This window comes from Drosophila virilis, chromosome 2, assembly GCF_030788295.1.
Source record: "Drosophila virilis strain 15010-1051.87 chromosome 2, Dvir_AGI_RSII-ME, whole genome shotgun sequence".
Lineage (NCBI taxonomy): Eukaryota > Metazoa > Arthropoda > Insecta > Diptera > Drosophilidae > Drosophila > Drosophila virilis.
The window spans coordinates 28709354-28728369 of NC_091544.1; the positions used below are offsets into that span (position 1 = coordinate 28709354).

At 43.9% G+C, this 19016-nt stretch overlaps 2 protein-coding genes and 1 long non-coding RNA gene across 4 annotated transcripts; 1 reads left to right on the forward strand and 2 right to left on the reverse strand.

Moving 5' to 3' along the window:
- Nucleotides 1-400: 400 nt before the first annotated feature.
- LOC26530514 (uncharacterized) lies at nt 401-1757 on the forward strand. 2 transcript variants are annotated; one of them, XR_004303267.2, is made up of 3 exons: nt 401-489; nt 1321-1398; nt 1452-1757. It is a non-coding gene; the product is annotated as an uncharacterized lncRNA (long non-coding RNA). The 2 variants fall into 2 exon arrangements; XR_001449943.3 differs by lacking the exon at nt 401-489 and adding an exon at nt 1128-1264.
- Nucleotides 1758-5648: 3891 nt separating this feature from the next.
- Nucleotides 5649-11844, reverse strand: AOX1 (Aldehyde oxidase 1). Its single transcript, XM_002056246.4, has 6 exons — nt 11600-11844; nt 9990-10912; nt 9642-9875; nt 7289-9092; nt 6137-6757; nt 5649-6055 (listed from the first exon to the last, which is right to left on the reverse strand). Exons 1-6 carry the CDS (start codon nt 11637-11639, stop codon nt 5874-5876), a joined length of 3804 nt encoding a protein of 1267 aa, XP_002056282.1. The 5' UTR covers nt 11640-11844; the 3' UTR covers nt 5649-5873.
- A 1816-nt stretch (nt 11845-13660) lies between these two features.
- On the reverse strand, nt 13661-18739 carry AOX3 (Aldehyde oxidase 3). The gene is made up of 6 exons (XM_002056247.4): nt 18329-18739; nt 17992-18146; nt 17181-17915; nt 16878-17111; nt 14782-16585; nt 13661-14594 (listed from the first exon to the last, which is right to left on the reverse strand). The coding sequence occupies exons 1-6, from the start codon at nt 18366-18368 to the stop codon at nt 13795-13797; spliced, it is 3768 nt and encodes a 1255-aa protein (XP_002056283.1). The 5' UTR covers nt 18369-18739; the 3' UTR covers nt 13661-13794.
- Nucleotides 18740-19016: the final 277 nt, after the last annotated feature.

A 19016-nucleotide genomic window follows, 5' to 3' on the forward strand; every position in this document is an offset into this window, starting at 1 on the left:
ATGAGTGCCGCGGAAAAGGGCCATGGGACGAGCTCAGAGGAAAAGGAAGCGTCGAAAAGTGTGCGGCGTCTGCAGCGCGGGCATTAAATTGATTTAATTATTGGCCAGCCAAAAGATGCGTCCATCAACTTGCTGCGTTAATTTTATTTTTTTTTTTAACTACTTAAATACCCAAGAAAAAGGCAAGTGGATTATTCTACGGTGCGGCATTCCATATACTTGGAAATGTTGTGCAAAGTATGCACAAATAAAATATTTATTTAAAGAAAAAAAAGCGAAAGCAAAAAACCTACAAATATATACAAAATAGTTTAATATATTCGAAAGAACTGTTGCTTACAGACGTGTAATATAATAAAAAGCAATAAAATGACAAACAACAAATAAAAGTTTATTTTTATGACAACTCAATTTAAATTCCACAAATTAAATAAATGGGTTTAGTTTTGGCACAAAACCCGAGTTAATATTTGCAAAACAAACTAATTTGTAAGTAAATACAGTAACCATGGAGGTGAATAAAAGCAAGTTGAATAAATAAGTGTACATACATATTTCATATGACATATGTAAATAAAACTTACATATGAATGCTCCAAAAATGTATTCTAAATTTCGTTAATAACGTAATCCAGGCAAGAGTCGTCCATTCATAGTTATTGTAAAGCAAAACCAAATCGAATTTTAAATGAGAGTGTAGAGTAAGCATATGTGAATATGCACTTTGCGCTGCCGGTGTAGGGTATAACAAATGACAATGGTTTTTAAAATTTTTTTTTTACGCAAATCCTGCTATCATTGTCCTGAGGCAGTGCGTCTGGTTGGGTATTCCTTTTTGCATATTTCCAGATTGAGTTACGGCTGCTGTCGCTGGCCGTTCCTGTTAACGTTGCCTTTGCCTTTGCCGCTGCCAGAGTCCTTGCTGACGCTTCACCGTGACGGCATTTGTCTGGGCAGTGGCGCAGGACTTTGTTGCAGCGTGGCACAAGCTGGATTTGTTATTGAAAAATCGAATATTGCGTACATATTTTAATAATGGTCGAAGTGATTGGTTATTAAGTCCCATTTGGACTTCAATTTAATTAAAATCCCCAGCCGGTGTGCAAATAGTTCCGAGGTATTTCCGAGGTATGTCTCTATAGTCTTGACTTTTCTGTCAAAAAAAAAAAAAAAAATACGTAAATAAAAAACGCCTATAGAGCTCGAATTTTAAAACACAAGAAATAATCTTCCTGGATGAAATTGAGCTGAGTTTCGAGAGCAGGTCTCATAGCTTGTAAGTTTTATACTCGCAACTTTAATAACTAATTTCTCTTTCAGCTAAAATGGTTAACGAATTAAGTTTAAATCAGCAGCTGGCACAGGCTGTTAGCTCATTTGCTACTTTAAACACATTTGGTAAGTTTGAAATTTATTTATTTTATTTAGTTTTTATAAAAATACATCTGCAGCCTTATGGCCAAGTGCGAATGGGTTATATGCTTGGCAGCATATGGCCTTTGGGCCTACAACCAAGCCTTTGTATAGTGTCAAAACTGATATTTCAGTTTGTAATCGAATTGTTGAGTTGAAATACAGTAAAATGGTGCCCTTGTCTATATTGGATTTTCATATGACCGATGCAGATTTATTGGCTCTGGAATTGGAAAAGATTGCATTGGCCTAACGAGCTGCGAATTATAAGAAGCGGTTTGAGTCATGCAAGCAATACAATCGAATGTATCTAAATATAAAACGAATAAAACTAATTTATAATATTTGTAAATTTTTATCATAACAAGAAAGCAAACATATTAACATACATTTTGGAATTCCTTTTATGTTCAAACTAAAGGAAAGAATACAGTAAATATTCTTAATGGAAATAATTTTGTTTTAAAGTTCCACAAATTTTAATTTGTCCGTCCGATTTTTGACACTCGTATTTTTAAGCGTATGCACAAAAATGAAAGCACAAAGTGAGGCAAATTCTTGAATTGAATAAATAAACTTGAAAATAGCTGCACACATGGCCCAGGTTCTGTTTGCTGGACTTAAACTATCATTGTTTGGCCAGACACTTGGGAGCATTTGCTTGCTCTTACCCGGGCACATAACGAGCGTCAACGAAGGATAACAAAGGCAATGGCAAGGACATGCACGGACAGAACGAAATTTTAATGACATGTATTATGAACTATGTGCATACAAACTATGAAATCGTATAAGTATGTATTGCATTTGTCTGTGTGTGTATTGCAGTTGGCATTAAGTGGAAAAGGATATGGCGAAAGGATACACATAGGTACACATACACGCTCACATATATATATATTGTATGTTGGGGTTTGCGTAAATTTTATGTATTTGGCTCACGAATCGAGTCCGTCTGTTGGCCAAAGACGTTCGTTGCGGCGTAAAATTCAACAACGGCTTTCATGCAGGGCCTGTAAATTATGTTGCCCACAGGATATGCGCCAGACACACATGCACACACACACACAAGCACACACACACACACACACACTCGCACACGGCATCAACAAGAAACTCAACTAAAATGATGTACTTAATTTTGGATTTTTCTATTTAATAAACTGCAATACGAATGCAAATGCTTGCTACGAAAAAGCGGCGAGCTCTGAGAGTTACGAAAACCTCGCAATATCCTTGTCCAGGCTGCACCGCAGGACGTCTAGACGTTGACGTTGCGTCCTCGACAGCGATAAGCATACGCCATGGCGCGGCATTATTATAATACGTGGCCATTATCCTGGCAACGCCGGCGATAAATCACACCAGGACATCTTTGTGTGTGTGCCACGGGCAGACATAGTCAGAGCCATCCCAACCCAACCCATCCCCACTGCAGCTCCGTTCGCTGCAGAAACTGGAGCAGTTGGTGCAGAAGCAGACGGTTTCTGGCCATATCTGAGTCGCTGCATCGCGCACACGCTCATAAAATGTTGCGCCCGGCACCCCCAGACGACAAATTTGCTTAGAATTTGAAATGCATGGCACAGACAATAGCACCATAGGATGGGGTGGTTGGAAAGGAAATGGCCAGAAAATAGTTGGTAAAAGAAAAGTGGAAGCTGCCCGCTTGCATTTATGCAAAAGTGAACCCCAGTTGCAAGTTTTGGGGCCGCTCTCAAGCGGACATTATTATTACAGTTGCCAAGTTCAAGTTCAGGATGTCCATTGTGAACGTGCTTGAAATGGAAACCCTTCGTATAAAATGAAGCCGAATTGAAACAGTAAAGATTGTAATAAGGCTTTCATTTTAGAAGCTATGTGTTATTATTATTATTAATATTATTATTATTGTTATTATTATTATTATTATTAATATTATTATTATTATTATTGTTATTATTATTATTATTGTTATTATTATTATTATTATTATTATTATTATTATTATTATTATTATTATTATTATTATTATTATTATTATTATTATTATTATTATTATTATTATTATTATTATTATTGTTATTATTATTATTATTATTATTATTATTATTATTATTATTATTATTAATATTATTAATATTTTATGATTATTATTAATATTATTATTATTATTATTATGGCTATTATTGTTACTATTATTATTATTATCAAACAATGTTGAAGCTCTTAATCTCTGGACAAAACGCATTGAGCGCAACAAACTTTTCATTTCTTCTCTGTGTCACATTCTCTATTCGTAAACGTTTCATTGAAAACACTTATTTTATTCAACGTGTTTTCCATCCATATATAAATCACCTACTGCTTGCATTAAATTTAAGGTGTTTTCGTAATCGTTTCACTGGCTGCATTCATTTTTTCTAGCGTTTTTCAAACGTTTTCTTTTACTCAGTTGCTCTGAGGGAAATTTAAAATGAAAGATAATATGATCATTATTACATAGCACCTATTTTGTCACATTGCCAATTTTTAAGTGCAGTTTCCATGTGGAATACTTGTCGGGTAACTCAACCCCCACTCAGCAGCTGCCATTGGTGCCTCCTTGTGCCGAACCAATGGCAGCCTGGACTGATCCGTGGACACGGACACGGACACGGATACGGCATTGGACTCATGTGCAGCGCCATTTTATGGCATTTTCGCTGCCTTCTGTCTGGCGTCTGCTGATGTTGGCCTTCAGACGCTCATAAACAAACTCAACACAAGTCGCACAATACCAGACAGGAGAGAGCAGCGAATGGGGTGGAGTGCGGCTGAGTAGGGAGCCTGGTCTAATGTGCTGGGCGTGGCTTTGCATTTATTCGTGTGTAAAATTTTAATTGAAATATATATTTAAGCCTGTCTGCCAGACAGAATGTCAGCCGTGCATTTCTGTAAATGTATCTGCAACTGTGTCCCTCTATCTGCACATGTATTTGTATCTGTATCTGCAGCCACTCGCAGTTGTGGATGCGCGTGTCCCGCTAATGTTTTCATTTGCATGCGAACAGCAGCCCCGGCACCATGTCCATATGCAAATGGGTCCTATGATTATCGGCGAGTGCCCCTTGTTTCTGAACCTCTGCCCTTGTCCTCTTTTTTGTGCCCTATGCCTGTTTGTTTTGTATGCGCTGATTTTGTTTTTCCATTCCATCCGTGGGCGTGTCGGACAGCTGGCAAGGGGCATCAGTGTTGAAAAGTGGCTTTAAGTCTATTTGGTATCATTCCGAACTGTCGGAGCATTCCGCTCCTTTTATTCCCTTCGACTGGGCAGCTCCTACCCAACACTAAAGAGTTGTTGGTTTAATTTTGTAAGAACTTTGTAACTGACAAACACTGTGCAAATTAAAAGATTAATTTAAAAGTAGGTTTTTTGCCCGAAGCCTCGATTGCAAATAGTGTATATAAAGTGTATATAAAGATTTCACCAAGGAGGATTTTCCGCAAAATTGTAAAACACATTCCCAAATGCATTAAAACAGGTTTTCGAAAAAGAGTTAGAAGTAGAGCAAAAAAGTTTTGATGCAACCTCTTTCGCCAATTTTCCCCGACTTTGGATTGAATTTCCCAATTTCTTATCAACAATTCTCTCAACCTATAAGAAAACTACAGAATATTCAGTTCAGACTGTTTGATTATCACTCAGTCAGTCAGAACAAAAAGGTTTATATATAAAGACGAATTGTAATGAAACGTTGTATAACTAAAACATAGATAGCTATAGATGGATGGAGCAAATTGAGTATCTGAAGAAAAGTTTTTTTTTTTAAAGTGCACTTAATAATATTTGAAATACATCTCGATCAAGTCCAATCATTATTATAATTAATGTTCTGCTCATTAACAGCCTAGTTGCTGATATTGTAGCTACAAAAAGAAGAAAACCCTATTTGAACTGGCTAACGAAACGAACCGTAACCCCCAACCCAGTATCATTCGCGATGCAACCCCTGATGTAGAACCCCCTGTTGTTAGACAGGATTCACTTAACGCTTCGTGTGGCATAAAATTTCCTTACAAAAATTGTATTTTAAAATTAATGAAGAGCTCGTTGTGCTTCGGGAAAGGGGGGTGTTAAGGTGTTAGGCATTAAAAAAAATAAATAAAATAGAGCAGAGGAAAATAGAAAATGCCACTTGGCCACTTTGGACGATAGCCGGCCAAGCTGTTGGCCCAGACCAGGCCCGGGGCTTTCACAATGAATGTCATTTGGATTTGCGTTGGATAAGTTTCTAATTTATTGTGCATAAAACAAGGTGTGCAATGTGTGTATATATATATATATATATATATATATTTCTATGTATATAACTTGTGCTTATCGCGCGCGTTCACATCGCCACGTGCCGCTTCTCACGCGGTGTCTTTGAATTGGTCTTCCGTAATGGGGAAAAATGGAATGGAGTGTAGAGTTGGGCCGAATTCGTTGAGGCATGACCTTAGCTCAGCCTGAGCTGACCTGGTTCAGTGCCCGCGTATAGCACCAGCAGCTCTGGCGTCATGGGCGCATTTAGTGTAATCCAGGTCTTGGGCAGACCGGCATCATCACGCGCAGATTGAAGCGCCTGCTGCAGGGCAAAGGCCACGGATATGCCCAGACAAATGGCGGGCTCACCAGTCGCTATTGACAGAGGGACAAACAATAATAAATGTTGGTTTGATCTTACAGTGAAACTATAAGAAACAGGACACTCCAACTAACCTTTTGAGCGCATAAAGCCCGCCTTGTTGGGACTCTTGGGCAGCAGCTCGATGCGTAGATCGACGGGTATATCCTTGGCACCCGGCGGCTTATAGTTCCAGGTGCGATTTGTCAGGCATTCGCCCGTCTTCTTGTCGACGACAACCTGCTCGCTAGTCCAGTAGCCGAGGCCCATCATAAAGGCGCCTTCAATCTGGCCAATATCCACATTGGGGTTTAGACTCTCGCCGGTATCCTCCAGTAGATCCACACGTTTCACCAGGTAGTTACCCGTTAGCACGTCCAGCTCCACCTCGGTAAGGCCCAGGCCACACACCGAGTACGGCTCCATATCACCCTGTTTGCACTGATCGCTCGCAATTAAGTTGATCTTTCGATTATATGCCTCATTGATCAGCTGTTGCCAGTCTGCCGGCTTCAGCTCCTCCTTGACCGGTGCCAGACGCGAGTTGAGCGTCTCGCAAGCCTTACGCACGGCAAAGCATAACGTCTCGCTGCCCACAGCTCCGCCAGTGACCATCGAGTTGGCACCATTGATCGTGTCGCTGGCCTCAATGCGCACCTGCTCCAGAGCAATGCCCAGCGTATGGGCCACAACTTGTGCGATCTTTGTGTTCATACCTAGAAGGATCATGTAAAAGCATTTAAAACTATTGCAAAGGTAGAAGGAAACATATAAATATTGAAAATAAAGGGAACAGAAGAGAAGAGAGCATATATGCATTAGAAAGTTATGATTATATTCCAGAATCGAATCAATCAGTGTGGCAAATAGAATGGGATATTTTATATTAAAAGGGCCGTGAATAAAAGTGCACGTTTTCGTGCATTTGAAGCTAGCTAAAATTGAAAAAATAAAAAACCAGGATTGTATCATAAAGTTGGAGGCTGAGGCTTAGACCATAATTAGTTCATCCTAACGCCATAGGGAACAGATACACCTTTCTTTCCTCTCAAAAAAGAAGCATCAAGTTCCACACGGAGACACGGAAGAAATTCAAAAAAAATATAAGTACAAGAGCCAAGAGCTCCACTGTGCAGAAATATGGTCACTCTGACCACGGTGGTGTTAGGGAGAATACGAAGGATAAGATGCAGAGAAAGATATATTAGTTGGACTTGACTATTCTATGTTCTTCTGAAATTGCCTACCTTGACCCATTTCGATGCCGCCATGGGAGACCACAACTGTGCCATCGCTGTGATAAATAGCCACCGTAGCCGGATACTGTCCAAAGTAACCAATCTGGTACTCCATAATGGTCAGGCCCAGGCCGCGCTTGCGCCAACGATGCTCTTTATTGTATGCAATAATTTCGGCACGGCGCTCCCGGTAAAGGGTGCTCTTTAGGAATTTGGGCATCATCTCGCCCATTTTGTGTGCCGGCAATATGTTGGCAAAGCGCACATCTGCCGGATCGACGCCCGTTGCAAAGGCAATATGCTCAATAATATTCTCGATCATGGCAATGCCCTCAACGGAGCCAGGTGCACGGCAGGGCGTATTTGTGGGCGAATCCGTAATGACCATAAAGCCATCCAGCTTGTAATTGTCGCTGAACTCGTAACAGTTCTTCGACAGGAGCACCGTATGCCCAATGGGCGACTCATTGGTCAGATAGCCGGCATCCTCGTAGAAGCGACTCTCTAGACCCACAATTTTGCCATTGGCCTGCACATAGAAGTCATAGTCACAGTGGAAGGACCAACGCTTTCCGGTCGTTGTCATAATGGACTCCAGCGTTTGCACAAATCTCACCGGACGGTTAAGCTTGAGGGCAGCGACTGCGGCTGCCGTCGCAACCAAGTTGCAACGTGTGGCCTTGCCACCATAGCCGCCGCCAATGCGACGGGTCTTCACCTGAACCTCGTTGCTCCTCAGGTTTAGCACTTTCGCAATGATATCCTGCGTGAGATCCATCCACTGAGTGGCTGCGTACACCTGCAGACCGCCCTCGAAAGGTAGCACCACCGTCGTCTGTGGCTCCATGAAATAATGATACTGCAGGCCCAGGTCCAGCTTGCCGCTGCCCTTCACCTCGTGCGGTACCTTCAGTTGCAGCTTGTCGTGCATCGATTTGACCGGATGCTTAATGCGATCGCCGGAGGCGGCGGCCTCCAGAACATGCTTCATGCTGGGCAACACATCCTCGGAGCCGCCCTCGTAGGTCAGCTGCACGAGCTCTGCTGCACGTTGAGCCAGAGCATTAGATGTGGCCAGCACCATGCCGATGGGCTGCTGATAAAACTTAATTTCGCCCGTGGCAAAGAGCTGCTCCTCCTGCGGAAAGAAATGATCGTCCGTCACCTTGGGACGCAACGAATTGGGACCCGGTATGTCCTTGGCATCCAAATAGGCTACCACGCCCGGCAAAGCCAACGCAGCTGTCGCATCCACCTTGCTGACCACGGCGCCCACACGTTTCGCAGGGACAAACCCCGCCCAGACCTGATTGTGCTGCGTGGGCAGATCGTTGGCATAGGTTGCCTCGCCCGAGCACTGAATAAGTCCCTCGTGCTTCTCCGTTGGCTTCGTTACCGGATAATGCTGTTCAAAGGTCTCGAAAATTTGCTGTCCCTTTGACACTGGACGTTGCAGCAAGGCGCCACCAGTTATATGGCGACTGCCTAGCACCTGTTGACGCTGTCCGGCGGCCTTCACCAGGAACTTGTACAGCAGACCACAGGCTAACTTGCGTCGATATTCAGGCGACGCGTCTGGCAGCACCGCATCCGGCTGGAGTAGCGTTGACAGCTTACCAAACACCTGATCCAGCAGTGCATTGTCAAATGGATTGCGTCCGACCAGCAGCTGCTCAATGGCCGTCGCATGCACAAAGTCCGGCCGAATGCCGCCAAAGCAAATGCGAGCATTCTTCACCTTCGACCCTGCATCCAGTTCCAGCAGAAATGCAGCGTTCACATAGGCGTGTGCATTCTGGGCACGTGGCATGATCTGCAGCGGGATGAGGAAAGACGTTAGAGACAAAGATAACTGCTGGTTGGTTACAATAGGAGCACCTCTTAACTAATGTGTCTCTAACATGGAGGGCAACCTGTACGGGGACAGCATGAATATCTATTCATTAAGATCAAGAGAGATGGTCGTTTGCAGACACAGGGCTTAACACATAAAGTAAGACTGTTTGTTAACTTTGTCACCCATTATTGCTTATAATTCTCAATAAGTTAAAGCTTCGCAGTGGTGACAGCTGCTTGCATACCTAGATAATCTAGAAAAATCTGTTGATGTCATATCTGGGAAGCTCTTAAACTAGCTATACGACAACCTGCTCAGTTTTACCATTTATAACTTGCTTGAAGGCACGGATTTAGTGAGGCTTATTTAAAGGAATGTTCTAATAGGATAAGAAGCCCCACTGGAATAAGTTGGATAGCTTGTAGTGGAATCAAGCTTTCGCTAGAGATCCTTCTAAGTATTCAACAATGATATTAAAGACTATTTTATAAGCATTTCATTTCACTTAAAAAAGATAATACTTACCTTATACGAATCGAACAGGACATTCTGCTTCGAATAGGCGGGCAAAACAAATCCACGAATAATTTTACCTTCCATGGGTAGCTTCAAGTAACCGGCCAGGCTGACAGTTTGCTGTTTCTCTGGCGACTCCTGAACGATGACCTGTGCATCCAGAGCTTCCAAAACGATAAACACATCGGAGGGGAACTCGGGGTGCGAGTGCTTAATAGATAAGTTGCCTGCCAGAGTGCCGGCCTGAGTTAATGTAAAACAAATTGATTAGAGAATTGTTAAGTAGTTTAGATAAGATACGAGTGCACTCGGTCCTGGCAAAGCTGATAATACCCAAAATGCAGCCCCGTGACTTACATTGCGCACTGGCACATTGGCAATCCAATCCAAGTGCTGCCACACCTGGGCCAAGTACTCAAATCCAGAGGTCTGCTCCAACTTGCGGCATATGTCCATGGTCTCTGTCAGGCTCAAATTGCCGCCGAGGGTGAGGCACTTATCAGTCTGGCTATAGCCTCTTAGCTCCGCCAGGGCACGCACGTCGATAAAGGCTTTGATCTCCGCACTGCGCCTGTAGATGCCATGCGCCGTATTGCCCGCGACAATCATGTAGGGTAGCTGCTCCTTGACCGCCGCCTGCAGGGCCTTGAAGAGCTCGGCGAGTGTCTGCGGCCAGGACCAGCGACTGCCATCGGCGTATTGCTGAACGCCTCTTGGCTGGCTCTTCTTGCAGCTGCCGGCGCATAGTTCGCCCGTTTTGGGGCACTGCTTGGTGCTAAGATCCTCTATGTCCGCACACTCCGTCGGCACCGAAATATTGCTGTCCACGGCAAAGGACTTCATGGCATCCAGTATGGGCCGGTAGCCGGTGCAGCGGCATATGTTGCCGCCAAATGCATTCTCCACCTCGGCCATGGTCACTCGACCGCCATGAGACTCCAGCAGCGCATACATGTTCATCACAAATCCCGGCGAGCAGTAGCCACACTGGGTACCATTCATCTTGGCCAGACGCTGCTGTATGGCATGATAGCCCCTGCGCTTGCTGCCCAAACCCTCCGATGTGGTCACCTGCAGGCCCAGGCAAGTGTTCAGCAGCGTTAGGCAGGAGTTGACCGCCCAAGTGCACAGCTCGCCTGTCACCGGATGAACGCCGCTCAGGGCACAAACGCAGACGCCGCAGCCGCCCTCTTGGCACATGAACTTGGTGCCCGTGAGGCCAGCATGCTCCCGTATAAACGTGTTCAAGCTGATGTCCGCGGGCAGGATCGACAGATTAACTAAAGGAAAGATAAGAACAAGCAGTTAATACCGAAACACAAGGAGACCTAACCCTAATTGAATATGTTATTCTTTTGATATACTTATATAGAGATCAACTTAATCTCTACGTTGTATTTAATTGTGTGAAGCTTGAAATTTTATTTATCACCGAATCGATCGTAATTGATGTCCTTAAAGTTGCAAAAAAGGTATTCTAAGGAAAATTTCTAATTATCTTATGAATATTCATATGAATTATGATATTATACTTCTGATCATGAAAAATTGTAAAGCCTTCTGTGACTTGCAAATTATTGCATTTAGATAAGGTTAACTTAAATTAAGTCAAAAAATAATTGCGACTGTAATTATGAAATGTCTAGCTACTGAAATAATAGGGTATTCGAAATGAAAAGCTGTTGACAGAAAAGATAAACTAGGTAGAACAAAATTCATTCGAAAAGTTACAATTTTCAAGCGACCTCTAAGTCTGAAATATACTTTTCTATAGATTGTTATCTTCTAAGTTATATAAAATGCGTTAACAATGTACATACATGTTATTAATGATTACATATATATCTATAATATTTGTATATATGTGTGCATGTGTAAAAACTCTATTTGCCACTTTAAACAATTTAAGTACACTTAAAATACGTCGTCATACATATGTATATAGACATACATATATGTATGCATACCTTCATAGCAATCGCCGTTGATAGTTATACTTTCCGACATTATCTGTGTTTTTTTTTTTTTTTCGTTTTATCTGCAAAAACACTTATATGGCCCTTTACATGTGTATGTATTTTGATTGTTTCGTAAATCTATTTATAATACCGCACACCTATTATTTTTACTATAAAACAACTTTCTGGAATGTATTTCACAATTTCTCGCAACTATTTTCAATGTTCTGTCCACGCCGATCTCCGCGATACTGTAGTTTCTGGCCCCTGAGCCGGCGCATTTATTTCCCGAGCCCGTTCATTAACGTTCGCCAAGTTCAGCTGAGAGTGCGAAACGTAACGTTACGTCTTTTAATTACAGCGTTACGTTAACGCTTGCCGCATGTGCTGTGAATGTACCAAAAATTGTTGCTTAATTCATGCGTTGGTACAACACACTAAATATTTATTATACAAAATGGTACCAAACCTTATTTGCTTATTTTAAAAATATATATTAAGTAATATATTACTTTGATAAAAACAATTAGGGTTTGGCTAGTATTATTTAATTTAGGCTTGTGTAATACTTTAACAATTTGTGATTAAAATATTTATAAGAAATAAGAAATCAAAATTTAAGACATTTAATTTTGTTTTAAAAAAAAAAAGGTACATTTTTTTAAAGTTTTTGGTACAACATTCTTATTGGCAGTGGGCATCGTGCTTACGTTGTCGCGTGCTTTGCTTTCCCCCCGCCTCTCCCACTTCCACTCAGCTTTATCTTTTGCTCTCTCTACATAAACTCATTTCTAATCGCAAACCTTTTTCAGGCGCTCCCTCTTTCATTCTCGCTCAGTTTCACTTTGATAGGTGTCGTCGGGCTTATCGCCAAGTGTTTTTTTCTTCTACTCTCAATATAAGCATTTTTTGTTTTGGTTTCATTTCTAAACAAACCAACCCACATGGCTCCACTCTAGCGGGCGCCGTCATGCCTTCTAATGAGCGGGAGGTGTGGGGAGCGTCCGGTTCGGAGAATTGGAAGTAACCAAAACAGAGAATCGGCTGTCGGCAACCGGTTTCGCGTGTCGGGAAATATTTGATATTCAATCAAGATGAAATTCGTGTTCGACTATTATATTAAAATAATAAATCTGTGCTATTTTTGATTCAATACAACAAACGTTGATGAAAAAAAAGGTGTATAGACTTTGTTGTATAGCTATTTTATTCAATTTTACCCACATATAAAATATAATTCACGCCTATCAACGCTGCTTTTTATATACTTACATAGCTAACGAAGTTTGCACACAGAAACTCTATACTCTATTAATTGCATGGGAGCTAAGATTTCGATTTTAGAGTTTTTTTTTTTCTATTTTCGGAGCCCACAGCCAAAAACCAGTTTGAATGTCCTTAAAACCCCAAAGAGGTTTTCATACAAAAAGTCAATTTTAAAATGATTATTCCTATGAAGCTATTGCCACATAATACTTGGTTTTACATTGATTTAATTTTAGACGTTTATTAAGAAGTTTGCTAGCATTTGCCGGCTATCTTCGGCACGACGTGCTGTGTACTACAAAAACAGGGACTTCTGCAAACTTTCATATGGATAGCTTTAAAACTGCGAGACTTATTCGCATAGAAACAGACAGACGGACTAACGGATGTGGCTATATCGACTCGGTTGTTGATACTGATTAAGAAAATATATACTATACGGGGTTGGAGATGTCTCCTTCTATGCGTTACACATTTCACGACAAAATTATAATACATTTTGCAAGGGTATTAAAAAGACTGTGTTACAACGAGTTTGGCCGATCGGTACTATGAAATGTATATAATAAAGTGGTGCCATCAGATGCTCTTATTTCCATTTAATATCGAGTATATGCCAATCTCTAACAAAAGAGCTTTAAAACTGGGCGCTAAGTTTGATCAAGGACACACATAAATATATACCTCATGGAGTCCTGAGTCCTTAAATGCATTGGCAATTTTTGTGACAAAACTGAAATATCCTCTGCAAGGCAGAATGACACGGTTTTGAATGAATAAAGATAGATATATTTGCATAAATACTTCTTTTTGTATATATAAATATATTTATCAGATATAAAGAAAAGCGAACTATCGTCTGTGCAAGTGTACAAATATTTATATACGTATATGTATGTGATGTGATATGCATGTATATATGCATTATGTCTTTTGCTTCATTTGAGCCTAAACGTTTTGACATCATGTCCAGCATTCAATAGCAACGTTTCGGGTGTTGTGGGTGCACCCAGACGCACCCACTCCCTTGGTAATCCGGCATCCTTTCGGGCCGATTGCAATGCCTGCTGCAGGGCAAAGACAACGCTTACGGCCAGGCAACAGGGTGGCTCGCCCGTGGCCTTGGACCGCATAAAGCCGGCACTGCTGGCTTGTGGATTCTGCACAAGTTCGACGCGAAAATCAATGGGTATATCCTTGGCGCCCGGCGGCTTGTAGTTCCACGTGCGATTCGTGAGCAGGCGACCCGTTTGGCGATCATAGATCAGCTGCTCGCTGAGCCAGTATCCCAGGCACATGACGAATGCCCCCTCGATCTGGCCAATGTCAATGTTGGGACTGAGGCTCTCGCCGGCATCCTCCAGCAAATCGACGCGCTTGATCTGATTGTTGCCTGTGAGCACGTCCAGCTCGATTTCGGTCAGCGCTAGTCCATAAATATGATAACTCTGCATATCGCCCTTCTTATAATGATCCGAGGCAATCAGATTGATGGAGGCGGCATAGGCCGCCTGCACCGTTTCCTGCCAAGTGGCCTTGTCCTTCTTTACCGGCTGCAGTCGCGCGTTAAGCGTCTCGCAGGCTTTGCGCACAGCATAGCAGACGCTTTCGCTGCCCACAGCACCGCCGGTGACAATGGAATTGGCACCATTAATTGTGTCCGATGACTCGATCCTGATGTGGTCCAATTCGATACCCAACGTGTAGGCGGCCACCTGCACAATCTTCGTGTTCATGCCTGTCAAACGGAGAGGGAAATGAAAGGTACATCAATTCAATTGAACTGTGAGTAACCCAGTCGAGGCTTCTCGACTAGCAGATGACCTCCAACTCGATTGTTGAATATTGTAGCAAAAGCGGGATTACATAACCACCCATTCCATTGACTACCGGGTATAACTTGAATTACCTATATGACAACCTACCTTGACCCATCTCAATGCCGCCATGGCTGACAACGACTGTGCCATCTATATGATAAATGGCCACCGTTGCTGGAAACTGGCCAAAGTAGAAGATCGGATAGTCCATTAAGGCCAGACCCAGGCCACGTTTGATCCAACGATTTTTTGCATTGTGCGACTCGATCTCCTTACGACGCTGATGATATTCCCTTGACTGCAAAAACTGTGGAAGCAGCTCTGCCATTTTGTGGCCCTTGGCCATGTTGAGCAGCCGCACCTCGGCCGGATCGTGCTCCACTTCGAAGGCTACATGTTCCACTATGTTCTCCATCATGGCAATGCCTTCAACAGAGCCAGGTGCACGGCACCACGTTGAGCTGGGCGCATCAGTCAGCACAGCGTTGCCGTTAACCTTGTAATTGGCATCGGTGAAGTCGTAACAGTTGGCTGCGGTACTTGTGGATTCTCCAGAGATGGGACTCTCGTTGGAATTCCAGCCGGCGTCCTCATAGAAATCATTCTCCAGACCCACTATTTTACCAGTAGCTAGCACATGGAACTGATAGTCGGAACGGCAGGCCCAGCGCTTGCCATTTACATCCATCATGGACTCCAGAGATTGCACAAATCGCACGGGTCGATTCAGCTTGTAGGCTGCCAGGGAGGCGGCACAGGCCACCTGATTCCCGCGCGATATTTTGCAGCCATAGGCGCCACCCAAGCGTCGCACTTGCAGCTGCACATCCTTGGCTTTTAACTGCAGCATGTTAGCAATTACAGACTGTGTGTGATCCATCCACTGTGTGGCCGAATAGACCCTGAGGCAATCCTCAAATGGCACCACTACTGTTGTCTGCGGCTCCATGCTGAAGTGATACTGCAGGCCCATCTGGAAGACACCACGCACACTCTTATCCGGTGTTGCCGAGCACTTCAGCTGGCCCGGCTTTGCGGAGATCTCACGTATAATACGCGACGCCTCTGGCGAGGGTGACATGTCCATAACGTCACTTAAGCTGGGCAGAACTGGTCGCGCTGGATCTGGCTGGCCATAGCTGATCTTTACAAGCTTAGCGGCGCGCTGAGCGCACTCCGCACTCAGAGCCACCACCAGGCCCGCAGGCTGCTCGAAGTGGCGAACCCGAGTCTCACAAAAGATCTCCTCCGGCTCGTAACCAAAGTTTGGATCACTGAACGTGTTCGTTCCGGGCACATCCTTGGAGCAGTAAAAGGCGAGCACGCCAGGCTGACTAAGTGCCTCCGCCGCATCAATTTGCTCTATGCTAGCTCCCACTTTGGTGGCGCCGACAAAGGCGCAGTGCACCGTATTTGATGTAGTCAGCACATCGTTCATGTACGTTGCCTCGCCTGAGCACTGAATCATGCCCTCCACCTTCTGCACCGCCTGCGTCACGGGATAGTATTGCTTCTGCGTCTGGTACACCTGTGTGCCCGAGGAAAGCGGCCGTTGCAGCAGCTGGCCACCGCTTCTGAATGCATCGCTTACGTCCGCCTGGGGAGCCCGCTTCAGCAAAAACTTGTACAGCAATCCACAGGCCAGAATCAAACGATACGCAGGCGATGCATCCGGGAGCACCTCATCTGGCTGCACCAGCGTCGACAGCTTTAGAAACACCTGCTCCAGCAGTGCATTGTCAAAAGGATTGCGTCCGACCAGCAGCTGCTCAATGGCCGTCGCATGCACAAAGTCCGGCCGAATGCCGCCAAAGCAAATGCGAGCATTCTTCACCTTCGACCCTGCATCCAGTTCCAGCAGAAATGCAGCGTTCACATAGGCATGCGCATTCTGGGCACGCGGCATAATCTGCAGCGGGTTGAGGAAAAAAGTTAGAGAAAAATCTATCTAGTGGTTGGTTAGAGAAATAACTTAAAAGTAACCAGGAGGCAGTTGCTCTCCTTGACTGTTGGAGAAAAACTCGAACCTGACAAGTTGTCGATCATCGGATGCGAAAACGTGCTGCGCGGATTCTAAGAGGACCCACATTAAGAAACAGACGGACCAAGAATATATATATATATACTTTAATGAGTCAGAGGGACATTCGTCTGCCCGTTGAGAACATTTGCATTACCAATTTGGGCACACAAATAAATACCTTATATGATTCGTATATGTACTTATCCTTGGGATAAGCGGGTAGCAAGAATGCCTTGAGCAGGAGTTTTCTATCCTTGGAGCTTAAGTAGTCTGCCAGTGACAATTGCTGCTCATCCGTGGCACTCTTAGAGGCTATGACACGCACATTGAGTGCTTCAAAGCAGATGTGGATATCGGATGGAAACTCGGGATGCTGCTTCTTGATGGACAAGTTGCCCGCTAGAGTGCCAGACTGCAATAGAGGAAGAGTTCAAGCTCAAGTTGGAGCAGTTTGTGTCGCACGGTCGAGACTGAAACTCACATTGCGCACGGGCATATTGGCAATAAGATCCATATGTGTCCACAACTGCTGCAGATACTCGAAGCCCACCTGCTTGGAGGCGACGTTCAGTACGTCCATGGCCTGGCTGAGGCTGAGATTAGCGCCCAGCTTCAGCTGTTGCGGCTCGCTGCTGTGCTGCTGCAGCTCTGTCACCGCGCGTAGATCAATGAAGTGTTTAATGTCCAGTGGACGCCGATAGACGCCATGTGCCGTGTTGCCTGCGACAAGCATAAACTGCTCCTGCTCGCCCACCTGGTCCAGGGCCTCGAATAGCTGGCCCAAGGATTGTGGCCAATGCCATTGGGTGCCATCCTTATGGACTAATGTGGAGCCCACACAGTTACCGGCACAGCGTTCGCCCGTTTTCGGGCAATTACGCGCTGACAGGTCCTCAATGTCCATGCACTCCGCCGGTAGCTTAATACAGCTGTCCACGGCAAAGGACTTCATGGCATCCAGTATGGGCCGATAGCCGGTGCAGCGGCAAATGTTGCCGCCAAATGCATTCTCCACCTCGGCCATGCTCACTTGTCCCCCCTGCGCCTCCAGCAGACCGTACATGTTCATCACAAAGCCCGGCGAGCAGTAGCCACACTGGGTGCCATTCAGCTTGGCCAGACGCTTCTGTATGGGATGATAGCCGCTGCTCTTGTTGCCCAGCCCCTCAGCCGTCACGATCTCCAACTGGGCGCAGCTATTCAACAGCGTCAGGCACTGCAAAAGTCAAGCTATTATTGTTTTTGTTGTTCGTTTTTGTTTTTGATTAAGTAGTGTGGATGCCCTTTCTCACCGAGTTGACCGCCCAACTGCGTTTCCCGTCGCGCAACACGCAAACGCAGACGCCGCAGCCGCCCTCCAGGCACATAAACTTCGTCGCTGTCAGCTGCGCGTGCTCCCTGATGAAGGTGTTCAATGTGGTGTCCGCCGGCAGATTGCTCAGATTCACTGCAGAGAACAGGGAGCACTCGAAAATTAAGAATTGCACAATATGTTATATGCTAGAAGGGGTGTTCAATTTTCGGCACTGCGACGATAACTATTATATCTCAGTTCATTTTTCTTCAGTTAAATAAGTCCATTAATATTACTTGTAGGGCATTTATAAGTCGCATTAACTCGAAACTTACCCTCATAGGGCTTGCCATTGATTGTAAAAGTGGTCGTCATGTTGTTGTTTCTAAAAATAAATCCGTTGGAAGTGGCCCGTTACTTTGCTCCTGATGCTGCAACTGCTACTGATGCTTCTTGGCGCTTCGGTTGTTCGCCTTCAACTGATTCTCGATTCACCAGTTCGGCAACAAATTTGCTTTGCTTCTAGGCAGTTGCGATTTTTTTCAAATATATAAGCTTGAGTATGTTTGTATGTTACATACATAGTACGTTGCTGTTGTTGTTCATTCAATTAACAACTATTGAATAAAACTAAAAAAAAATTCGTTGTTGTTGCTCAACTTTAATTGCAGCTTTGCAGTGCGGCAGCCGCTGCTGCGCCGTTCCACGCGGCCTAACGACGCCTAGCTTTGTGTTTGTTTTCCCGCTGTTGTTGCTCAGTTTGCTTTGGTCTGACGTCCGGCTGTCTGTGAAGAGAGTCACGATCTTTGCAAAAAAAGCAACAAAATGTACCATAAATGGGACTAGCGTGAGAGCATACATACATACATATGTATATACAAACAAATATACATGCTTGGAATACATATATATAATTTAATGTAACTTAGTATTTGTGCAAATCAAACAATTTAAATGTCAAATGCAAACAAATTGTATAAATTATTTATACACTAGCTTACATACATGTATGTATGTACATAA

Excerpts from the sequence above, each read along its gene's own strand:
- AOX1 (XM_002056246.4), bottom strand. The coding sequence starts at position 11,639 with ATGTCGGAAAGTATAACTATCAACGGCGATTGCTATGAAG. Across the intron at positions 9,876-9,989 it reads CCAATGTGCCAGTGCGCAAT|GCCGGCACTCTGGCAGGCAA; the intron begins GTAAGTCACGGG and ends ACATTAACTCAG. Across the intron at positions 6,056-6,136 it reads GGGCTTTATGCGCTCAAAAG|CGACTGGTGAGCCCGCCATT; the intron begins GTTAGTTGGAGT and ends CTCTGTCAATAG.
- AOX3 (XM_002056247.4), bottom strand. The coding sequence starts at position 18,368 with ATGACGACCACTTTTACAATCAATGGCAAGCCCTATGAGG. Across the intron at positions 18,147-18,328 it reads CAATGGCAAGCCCTATGAGG|TGAATCTGAGCAATCTGCCG; the intron begins GTAAGTTTCGAG and ends TGTTCTCTGCAG. Across the intron at positions 17,112-17,180 it reads CCAATATGCCCGTGCGCAAT|TCTGGCACTCTAGCGGGCAA; the intron begins GTGAGTTTCAGT and ends CCTCTATTGCAG.